This window comes from Labrus mixtus, chromosome 4 (genome assembly GCF_963584025.1).
Source record: "Labrus mixtus chromosome 4, fLabMix1.1, whole genome shotgun sequence".
Lineage (NCBI taxonomy): Eukaryota > Metazoa > Chordata > Actinopteri > Labriformes > Labridae > Labrus > Labrus mixtus.
This window is the reverse complement of record NC_083615.1, coordinates 11711492-11723360: the sequence shown is the minus strand read 5'-3', so window position 1 is coordinate 11723360 and position 11869 is coordinate 11711492. Positions and strand designations below refer to the sequence as shown.

At 40.6% G+C, this 11869-nt stretch overlaps 1 protein-coding gene across 2 annotated transcripts in view; it reads left to right on the top strand.

Annotated features, from left to right (window-relative positions):
- Nucleotides 1–1073: 1073 nt before the first annotated feature.
- fbln1 (fibulin 1) overlaps nucleotides 1074–11869 on the top strand; it is a 33460-nt gene continuing 22664 nt past the window's right edge. The window contains exons 1-4 of one of the 2 annotated variants that reach the window (XM_061035855.1): nucleotides 1074–1330; nucleotides 6777–6885; nucleotides 9052–9181; nucleotides 11089–11248. In XM_061035855.1, the coding sequence (XP_060891838.1) occupies nucleotides 1276–1330; nucleotides 6777–6885; nucleotides 9052–9181; nucleotides 11089–11248 (454 nt within the window). In that variant the 5' untranslated portion in view covers nucleotides 1074–1275. The remainder of the gene's footprint in view (nucleotides 1331–6776; nucleotides 6886–9051; nucleotides 9182–11088; nucleotides 11249–11869) is intronic. The other variant, XM_061035854.1, reaches the window with a different exon arrangement.

Sequence of the window (11869 nt, the reverse complement as noted above, 5' to 3'; positions counted from 1 at the left end):
CTGATTGAATTTGCAGAGGGCTTTAGTTGGTACAAAATGTTTATAATGCAGTCTCGCAATTATTTCTGCACTTCTTGCCAACTCTGGTAGACTCCTGTGTGTGTGTGTATGTGTGTGTGTATGTGTGTCTGTGGCTTGTTTATACCCAGCTCCCTCTCACAGTTCATGATCACTTTGGCTGATGGTGAGCCCACATCTGTGGCACTTTTACAAACGCTTTAATTCATTAACTTTGAGGGAAAATGCCTCATTTTCTTTGGAACAGCTGTGAACTTCAGTAACCTGAGATAAATAAAGGTGCAGCAGAGAGTTTACAGAGACATTTAATACTGGATACAGTATCAGTAGAGGATATTATGGAGGATGCAACAGCACACAGCGTTGTTCCCCATATGTTCCCAAAGTTTGCATTAAAATAGCAGCGAGATGCTTATTTAGAGATAATTGAATCCCTTTATTTCCTGTAATGAAAAAAAATTCAAAGGTTTCGAAATGTATCAGTCTGGATGTAGCCACAACAGATTTTTTAAATACCCCAAAACTGGCTCCAGATGTTGAATAATCAGCACAGTCATTAGTCACAGGCAAAAAAAAAAAAAAAAAAAAAGAGTGTACTCTGGCATTGATGGGGAGACAATTTCCATGTGTGCATGCATACCTCACAGCACAGTAGCCCGAAGACACTTGCAAGTCCTCCTGCCGCCAGGCTATAAATATTAAGGCAGCCCACATCTCCCCAGGTAGTATTTCAGGTCTTATTATTCCCAACATAAATGAATCAATCATATTGGACATTTGAGAATGAATTGGACTTCTGTTTAAACAGTCCTTTCAGAATTTTAGGAATAGCCATATGCTGCATAAAATCACCTCTGGTGTAAATTTCAGTGTGCATGTCAGCCTAACAAACTTTTATGTTTCTTTTTATTTTTATTTTAATAAACTGAAAGTATAGCACACGATTAACGACTTGCATTTGGAGTTCAAAATAAAAGCACAATCTGATATGATTAGCAATAAGTGGTCGGTGTCTGTGGCCCCAGCCCGCCCCTCACTGTGCCATAATTAGACGCTCATTCCTTCAGTCACGCTGCAACTGCGACTCACCCAACTCCATCACATCCACCTCTCTGCCTCGGACTCTGGCTTTGTCTTTCAAAGGAGCTCTGCTGCTTGTTCACACATCCTGCAGGCATACTAGCACACAGCACTGAGACGCTCAAACCCCTCAAACATCTTTGAAACCCGCTTTTATTTGAGTTGTACTTTCATTCAATGGGTCCGTGTGTGGTGCTGCTGTGCTCTCTGTTCGGAGTTCTCCTTGGTCAAGGTAAGTTACCTTTCTGAAGTGTTAACTGTTTATACCGCGGGTTGTCTTGTAATTAGGCGAGCTAAATCAAGCGGCAGGCTGGATTTGTTGCGTTTTTATGATTGTATGTTAATATTTTTTTATTGCAAGGATACTTTTTATCATCAAGACTGTGATCGTAAGAATCAAACTGGCAAAGAGTAAGACCCATGGAGGTGATGAGTCTGCCATAGGACTAGTTGGGGCATGTGATAAAAGCACAGTTTTCAGAGTTGGGTGCTTCAAAGTGTTTCAGGTCTGTCTAGAAATGAAGAAGGGCTCAAATTTCCCCTTTGTGTTACAAAACTAATGTAAAAAAAAAAATAACAGATTGCTTCAGAAAAAGCCAACTTGGGGGGTTGTTTTCTCATTCATGGTTTTGTACTAGGTCAGAAAGTAAAATGTTCTACAAAACCATCTTTAACAGTCATAAAGAATGCTATTTGTGCACTGCATTGTGTTACACAAAATCTGGATAGTTAATAGTCCTGTGGCTTGATTTTTTGTGTGTCATTAATTAGATGTGGTTCATACTTCAGCCAAGTGATAAAAGAAAGAATGACATACCATTAAACATGTTAAAATGCAGTTCCACATAAGTTGGAAGAGTTCTCACCACCCATATAGTCTGACTTTCTCCAAGTCAAAGGCCAAGTGTCCTGGTATGCTGCGATGCTGTGGCAGAACGATCAGCGTCTCACCAGGAGAGACAGAAGTGTGATTTATACCAAAGCGTCCACAGCAGGGTCATGCAGGCAGGGTAGGAGCCATATCCAAACCCCCATGGTCCCCTGGACACACATGGGACAGTTTTCACAGTCAGCGGGACTACTTTTCCTTAAGCTGCCTTCTTGGTGGGATCGTGTCACAGGTCAGATATCAACGCAACCAGTTACATGAATTCAACTCCCAGAAGTACCTGGATGGATAGCTGGATAGATTGATAGCAGAGTGGCCTCAATACCAATATTTGATTTTACAGTCATGATACTAGCCCGTGCATCCCAACGACATCATTACCAATCAACCTTGTAAAAATCAAATTTCCAGGTAAATTTTTCATGTGCAAATGACAAAAAACAGTATGTTGCAGCAGATGGTGTTATAAGTCAAAGCTAGAAAATGTCCACATCATTCAGTATATTTGCACCAATATATTGTTTTAGTGGTACTGGTATTGGAGGGATTGGTATCAGCAAATACTCAAGTAGGAATTTTGAATGGGATAGAGAAAGACAGATAGATAGGTTGAAAGATAAATGTGTCCATAGAGAGAAGAGTTGTTCCACTACCTGTATTGGTATCAGTATTAAAGCTAGCAAAATGTCAGTAGTGTTTGACCAACAATCTTATGTACATTTGTATTACACTGAGGAACTTGGATTGCGTTATTCAAGATAGATCTATAGATACAGATGGAAAGACAAATACATGGACTGACATACAGACAGAGAAAAACACATACTTCCAGTGCAACCAGATCTTTATTTTAGATAGCAAGAACCATCTTAATAAAACCCTGGAGAGCGGGGAGCCTGTGAAAGAGACACACTGCTGTTGTGATGTCTGGCTAAGACCAACTCTGTCTGGGCGGAGCTCCACCGCTGGGATCATTAAGCCTTGTTTACATGAGGCGTCTAGACACAGGCAAGCCATGTGCTGCTCTGCCAAGACTAGAATGGCCCTCACAACCAGCACCGCCATCCAAGATTGAAATCAGCCCTCTCCTCACAGACAATGCATCACAGAGGCCGGAGAACCGGGCAGACTCTTATGTAGACAGGGACACGGCTGCGCCTGGTTTACTCCTTTTGATAAACCAGCACCACACAGTTTAAAGGCACTTCTGGTCTTTCACTTTATGTTTTCAGAGCAGCAGACGGTTGTGGCGTCTGTGATGCCTGGTGGGTTAGAGTTAGTTATCAGCTGTGGAGAGCTACATTTAAGAGAAAGCTAAGTGACAGAGAAGTGGGAGAATTACAGTATGAGACCAACTTTTACATGCTGCATCCCCAGGGAGAAAAATTTTAGATTTGTTATTCTTTAATCTAGAATGGTGACTACTATCCCTTTCGATATTTTAATACAAATTTGTTTTTATGTCAAAAAGCTGTCTGCAGAGTTGTTTACTGATGCTAGTATGCTATCATATTACCTGAAATGTGGTTTATCAGCACTGCAATGATCCAAAACCAGCAAAGAAGAATGAACTCTGCTAGTGAAAACTGAGAAAAGTTAGCAAAAGGTCAGCAAACAGTGTCGTCCAACAAAGCACGGTATAAGGGCTAGCTGAGACCATTATTACATTTAAACACAAATAAAAGCAGTTCAATGTTAAAAATCAACACTTTTAATCAGCAAAGAATGTCTGAGCCTGTAATGAGGAGTATAGCAAAGCTAGCAAAAAGTTAGCTAACAATGTCATCCAACAAAGCACTGTTTTACTGCACAGGCCTAGCTGAGACTTTTATTGCACTAAAACACAAATAGAAGCAGTCAACACTTTTAATCAGCAGAGAATAACTGAGCTCGGAGTGAGAAGTAAAGCAAAGCTAGCGAAACATTGGCAAACACTGTCTTCCAATCACAAATTTTAAGGCTGTATGTCAGTTTAAATGTATATGCAAGCTAATTTAAAACCATTGAAAACACAAGCAGCCTCTTGTTAAAAATCAATTCTTTTGGAATGACACTTGGCATCAGGAGTCAGTCTATGGCTGATGTGATCTTAACTTGCCATTAGGTTTGTTTTCCTTAGGATTATAATTAAAGCTATCTGCTGTATATTTTCCGTTTATTTTTAAGCCAATTGCCATTACTCCATGTTGGTATTGCAATCAGTATCAGGTTTTGGACCATCTCCAGCAATTATGCTAATAGACACTGGAACTTGGATGATTTGCCCACAGGTGTGAGTTGATTAACACTTTCATATGAGGCACTCAGTGCAATTTTCCATACATGCTATCATATAATTCAAGCACAGAGAGGCCTATTTTGCCATGGTCTCTCTGAAACATCATTCTTCACAAACAGACAGAAGCCCTTCACATTTAGAGACAGGGAGAGACTTTTAGACAACCCACTTGGTAGGCCCATGTTAAAAGCTTTTAAAATGCCATCTCATTTCATCCAGCCCCTACAAGGTTTGTTGGCCAGAGGATTCTTGGAAACGCCAGGCTTCCACAAGTCAGTAGTGAGTCAGCTAATAGCCTGTTTAATACTCAGCACATATCTAGTCCTTTCTGCCAGGTTGATACACATACTGTAATTGCAATGGCCATAAAGTTTTAATTCTGACTTTTTTCTCTGAGAAATTGAAAGTTTTACAGCGACTGCTGCTTCCATAGTGTTGTTACAAAGTTCATCAGTGCAGTATGTGACGTGATGACTATTCCTGCTTGTGCTTCATCCTTGATTTAATGGGTGTAATAAAATTCCTCTTGTTCCTTGGGGAGAAAGCAGCAAATCAATGAAACTGAGGTCTGCTCTTCCAGACACTTGTCCTCCCTACCAAATCTACATTTTATCTGAAGTTGCTAAATCTTGCCAGACTTTTCACAGCAGACACTCTGTCTCAAGCAGCTGGATTTGCTCAGTGCATTTCACAATCACTTTTCTCTATTAATTCTGAGTTTCAGCGAGTAACCAGCAACAACTGGTATTCTTTTACTATGAATCAACAAAACGATTTCATGTTGAGTTTGTTTCTCTTTTTTTTTCTCCAGGGACTTATTGTTATTAACAAATTGATGCACTGATTCTGTTTTGAGCTGGAGGCTAAGTACATTTCCAAGGAAACAATCTGCCAAAACAATTTCATGTTTGGCTGATCAAACAAAAACCACAGACGGATGAATGTACTTGATTTGATTTCGACGGTTGATTGTTTACAGAGTCGAGACATTCCACGTGCTGTAATCCACACGAATAAACAGCCAGATAACCACAGAGCTGGTGGAGCTCCAGGTAGAGAGCTTCTCTTGTCTGCCACAACATATCTATGATTCATTGTCTTTGGCAAAAGTTATGCCGTAAGGCATTTTGATTTGCAAAGATTTAATCTTTTAAAGAGCAGCTTTTTCAGAAGGAAAGGGCACACCCTTTCTTGATTTGGCTTAGAATTGAATTTTGATCACAAGTCACTTTCCTAGTAAAGAGCATGTTTATCAGCATGTTTATCATCATGTATAAGTTACATTTTTTGCAGAATAAATAATGCTTGCAACGATAAAGTGGGTAAAATAAGTGGCAGCACTGTTCTTTTAAAACAAGTTGCCATCTTTGGAAAGCAGGCTGGATGCATATTGCAAAGGGCCGAGGTTGGATTAGATCCTACGGCTATTGCTATGAGGATTGTAGCCTCCTCACATGGGGCGTGCGTCATAAATGTTTGGCTATCTAGCACACCACATCCCTATCATGTTTGACAGGGCACACTTAATCATAACCACACCCTAAAGACTAATTCAACAAACCAAATATTGTCCAAATAAATCACTGACTGAGTGACAAATTGGCGGACAAGATCGAGACGCGTGTTCTGACCAAACAACTCAACAATCCAAACAATGTCCTCTGCAACTTTCTACTTAAGAAAAAAAACACTTCAATCCATTCATTTACAGTTCCATACATAAAGGTGGTTCCAATAATCCAATACAAAAGCATACATTCAAATGAAACTCATGACATGTTGCACCGCCCGTCAATCACTGGGTGCTTCAATACGCACAGCTGGAGTTCTAAGCCTGCCACGTGCTGTCGCTCCACCTGGTGTTTAGTATTAAAATAACATGCAAATAAATACATGATCATTGCTACATGTAATTTCATTTGACATAAAGTTAAAGTCAGAAAAAACAAAGAAGCACATTTTGGCTTAGTTACAGGAGAGTAATTGTGACCACAGTCTTGTTTGGAAAATGTTTACCTACAGTATGTAAAATTCAACCAATTTACTCATCTGGTTTCATAGAGCCAGAATCCCTTTTACATCAAGTGGAGTCGCCCCCCACTGGTCTTCAGAAAAATGCAGGTTTAAGGCACTTCATTAATGGCATCTCTTTTAAAATCAAGTGACTTGGTCAGCTTCTTATAAACAGTTTATGTTCATTAAACTATTCTTAAGACCAAGCCATGTAAAGTGTTTCTTGTCATGTCTGTTTTAATTGGTAGGAAGCCAATCTTAAGTTGAGTAAGTGAGCCATCTTTTGTGACTGCATGAAGATTTTTTAAGACTAGATGTTGCATTCTAACATCTGGGGTCTACAGGTACCATGCTGTAAGAGGGGTTCCCTTTACCTATGTAAAATAGAAACTGACAGATGAGAAATAGTTCTTTTGGCAGTTCATGGTAAATTGGTTGTGTCACCGTTTTATCTGATCACACATGTAAAAACGTTTCTCTGCTTTTTAATGCCCGCAGGAGCAGAGCAGATCTCGGTGGAGGACTGCTGTAAAGATGGCCAGAAGCGGGGAAATGATAACCAAGACTGCACGTCACTCCCTCTTATCTCGGGGTCCACCACATGCATGTAAGCAGATGTTATCTACCACGCTGCGTTCATTGATTGATCATCTTTACATCACCAGATTTGCCTGGAGCTTGTTCAGATTGACGAGTCATTACCTGCTGCAACTTTTGTCATAATCTTGCATTGCACTGCTCTTTCTGTTGTATCCCTCAGGAATTTGGCATGTACCATGTTATGGGAAAAGGTCTACTAGATTACTTTACCTTACCAAAATCTCCAGGCACATTATTCACTACGTATGAGAGCAGGAAGCGCTAATCGTGATGGGATAATAACAGGTCTGCTGGTAACCCTAGGAGGTGTGCTGCCACAGGTTCAGGGCTCATAAACCAGGGTGATCTGCTGCTGTGAACACTGACAGCATACACATTTACTGTAGGAACCCAGAGTGATCCCAAATTTGTCTTAGTTATAGCGTTAAATGTGGAGTAGAGAGGGAAATGGCAGCGGTTTTGGAGGGAGCAGACGGGAAGAGAGGTGAGGGGGTGGGGGGGGGGGGGGGGGGGGGTCAGAGAAGGGGCTGTTTCTAAAACCCCAGGAAATACCTCAGAGGTGAAATGCGACATAGAAGGGACGTAGGACGGTAGGAGAGAGGCAATAACAGGAAATCTGAACGATTACTGCAGTCAACAAAGGGGAAAAGTATGAGAGAAAAAATAGAGGAGAAAAACAAGAGCTTGACTTTGCCCTTAAAAGGTTCTGCAGAGGAGGTGTGCGCCCTGCCGTGAATTTGAGATCCCCAGTAGTTTATGTGGAAAGAAGTTTCTGGTGAGAGTTGATAAAGAGGCTTGTTGGAAATGAGGGAGAGGAGGCGGAGAGGAAAAATTACAGTGACACAGATCAAGACCAGACAGAAACAGTCATCCTCTCTTAACTGACTGGACTGCATTAAAACACAGCCAGAGCTAGACAATACAAAGAAATCTGATCAAATAGAAACAGTAAGCAACTGATACTTCGATAATAATGAGCACATTTACTTGCTCGGTGTGCTCGGTCCAGTGACTCCCTTTCACATGTTTATATGCAGGGTCGTGTCTGCCTAAAATCTGATTGGCCACCCTGTGTGCCATGCCAAAATATGCTATGATTGGCTATTTGCTTTGTCAATGTTTGTTAAAATAACCAGTTTGCAATGTTATACCGGTCTGCTATACTTCATATGACATAAGAGGAGTGAGTCTGCAAAATATTACAAGCCAACTCCTTTTAAACATACATTTTTTTGTCACTGGCACATTGCCAATTAGAGTTATCGCTAGTTTCCTGGCGTACTTAACTGTGATTGAATGGCGTGGGACTCACATCTTCTTTAGAGTCCTTAATGAATGAAGCTTAGAAAGTGTATATACTGCCACTCCGTTGTGTTAACAAGTTAAAAAGTTATACACCGGAACACAAAATCTATACAGTTATTTTATGTTTATGTAAATGTGTGTGTGTGGCCACCCCTGCATTGGTCACTGCCACAGTTTGGCCACCCCAGTCACAAAGTCCCGGACACACCCCTGTTTATACGAATAATTTTATTGATTCATATAATTATACATTTTATGATCCACATTTGCACAAAAGTCAGAAGGTTGGCTGGTTGCATTATTTTTCTTGATATGATTTTTCTTTGATTTCTGAGGAACATTTGAGACGATTGTATTCCAGTGACATCATTAACCTGTAACCTGGCAACTGTTAGTCACGCATCTGTCCTAACAGGACACAGCATGCTTATTTTAAAGGAGCGGTTTGTTATAGTGGTTATTATTATACAAGCTATGTCTTCAAAAAGTCAACACGAAGAAAGAGTTGCGCAGGGTTGACATCCTGGGACTGAAAAAGTGGTTTAACTCTGGTCAAAAACAGAGCAGCAAAAGCCTCCGGGAGTGCTGCACAACCCAGTTTAACCCAAGTGATGTCAGTGCTGCAAATCACAATAAACCTCCACACTACCCTCCTCTGAATTCACACAGGGCCGACTCTACCCACTCATCAAGACATTTTTAGTGTGACAACCCTGAGATCCCCATCAGGCGTGCCTCGGGCTAATTTTAATGGGCTACTCTGTAAGGCAGAGATGTATTGCACTGTGGAGGTTACGGATGGAGCTGAGAATAAATGCACCACCTGTGTTTTGTGCTTCTTCTTTTTTCTTTCTTTTCTTGCTGACAGGATTGTGCAGGAGCAGTGCTGTGTTGCAGTGCTGGAGGATAACATGTGCAACACTGGCATCAACATGGCCAAAGACCAAGGAGCCTGTGACTCTTTGTTCACCAACACCTGCGAGACCAAGACTACAAAGGTGTGTAAGAAAAGCTCAAAATAAATCACTACGGGCTTAAAAACACCACTTAACTCAATCTGTGTACAATATATCACTCTGCTGGACAGCCAGTTTGGAGGGCTAATGATTAATGAGAGCCATAGTGTGTAAGTTTGTGTATGTGTGCGTAAGCAGGATGAGGCATGTCACTCTGGGGAGGAATGGAGCTTGTTGCTGTCAGATACATTGTAAATTGAGCTCTGACTCTGGGATCTTCTGCAGGCGCACGTCCAAGCACTTTTCAGCCCATCTATTTCTTTTATTTAATTCCCCTCACAGTGCCCCTTTATTTTCACAACGTATTTCATACCAACACATCACAGAGATGAACGCTTGGCAGAGTACAGAGACGCCGGGATGCAAGTTGGTACACTTTCTGGAAAGGACGAGATAATTGTCTGTGGGACAGCTTGTCTTTACTTGATCCACTTGCAAGTGCAGGTTTCTGGCTCACGCTCAAAGGTGTTACCTGAAAAAGACAAAAGATATGTTTGAGAAGGAGCGGGTTTCATCCATTCTTAATCGATGATGTAATAGCTTTGCTTTATTTGTGTACTGTTTTATTGTAATTACAGTAACAAAGGCTTTGAAGACATTATGAATCAAGAAATGACAATCCCCACCTTTCCCATAAATCCACAAAAAAGGAATTTGTTGTTTATGTTTAACATGAGGCAAAAGTCAACAACAGTTTACTGACTTACTTTGACTCCATGGAACAGCAAAAACAAGCTCTAAACATATAATTGCCCTACAACATTCATATACACTGGAAAACTGTCGAAAGTACATTTGTTGTCTTTGATCACAACTGTGGGAAACGATTTGGCTCAATTCATGTCCAGCAGCTAGCGATAGTGTCTGTCTGACATTCAGTTCTCTGCAGGTAGCGTACTGTGTTTTTTAAATCAATAACCTGCTGAATTCCTTTAAAAAGAGACAAACAAGATACACAAAACAGTTCTGGGGTTAAAATCTGTTCAAGAGAGGTAAGGAGGACTACACAGTTGGAGGACAAGTAAAGGCAAAATGTGACCTAGCCTGATTTAGGGAACCCTGCTGACATGGTATTTTAAGCAGATTAAAACCACACTCACGTATGAGGAAAAGTAAAGCTTTCTGATGTGGGCACTTTTGTTTGCACATTTCTCAAACATGCAAAGCCTTCAAATATATACAGCTTCTACTGTGTAAGCTGCCACGGAAAGAATGTCTTTCCATAAGTTGCCAGATACACGTAAAGTTTTCAAGGACAGTGTCAAGGTGACACAGATATGCACCCCTGTTTAATATTTGACAGACCTATGGCATGCATGCACCCAGTCACTATTTATAACACAAACCAGATATATCACACAAGGCTTCATTTCAGGTATATTACTTTATTGCACCAACTTAAACACAAACACACCCTTCACACAGACTCTGCTGTTTTCATCTCCCCTCCCCCTCCTGGACTGACATTACCAGGCTGCCATAATGATTGATAGAGTTTGCTTCTGCCAGAGGGGGATGATGTCATCTTATCACCGTCTGTCAGCCCGTCTTCTTGCTGATATGCAACTTATTTTCTGTCACTCAATCTTTCTGAATCCTGTCAGTCCACTTGACTTCTCAATCAAACTCCTTTCCACCTGTCTGCTTGATTGAGAGCTTGGATTTCTGTCTGAAATACACCTGCCCCATTTTGCAGTGTAAATGTCTGCAGCATTTTTACAAAGCAGCATCATCTGACATCTTGATCTTTTTTTTCAGTCTTTAGTTTTTGCCTCCTCTTATTTGACACTTCTTTCGTCTCTGTGATGTAGTGTTGCTCTCCTTTCTCATATGTTTCCCTTTTGCAGGTTAAGTTGACATTATGGGCCTTCTTCTATTGTCTTCTGCAGATGTGCTGTGACTGTTGTCTTCTGGGGAAGGCCGCCCAGGAGCAGGGCCTCTCCTGTGACCACAGCCTGTCCGTTGGCTACCAGTGTGGTCTGGTATCCAGGGCTTGCTGCGAGTATGGAACCCATGATAACCAGACCACGCCCACAAGACAAACTGAATGTGGGTGGGGAAAAAACAAGGATGGAGTAGGCTAGATATTACATTTATTCCTTAAGTTAGTTTGTATTAGAGAAACTTAAAAACAGTCATTTGACCAAATGCATTAAAGATCTCTAAATCTCAGACAAGAGAAGACCAATTTAGTGTCGATATCAAAACTCTGCTGGATGTTCATGGTCATTGTTATTCCATCATTGCTTCAAGTTATATAAGATAGTTTAAAACCTTTTACAATATATTTAAATGACCAAGGGCTTTTTAGTGCCATCTGTTTCTGTAAAATAGAGACATGTATTGCAGAAATAAAAAATCTCTGTTGTTGTCAAACACTGGCTTACACTGCCCCGTGTTGCATATATACATTCATTGTTTATTAGTCATTAGGCTACTTTAAATTATTATCAGTTATAAAATTAGAAACTTTTGAAGGTTTCAGGGATGTTTTTTTTTTTTACTGTAAAACTAAATCTTCAGTTATCAAGTGTCACTGGTGTTGTCAAACTTAGACCAACACTGCCCCCTGTTGGAAGTATATGGTGCCTGCTTTTTGGATCTTGCTTCAATTAAAAAAAAGAAGTTGTTTACTGCTGCTTTTTACTGTGAAATAGAGGCATAACGTGT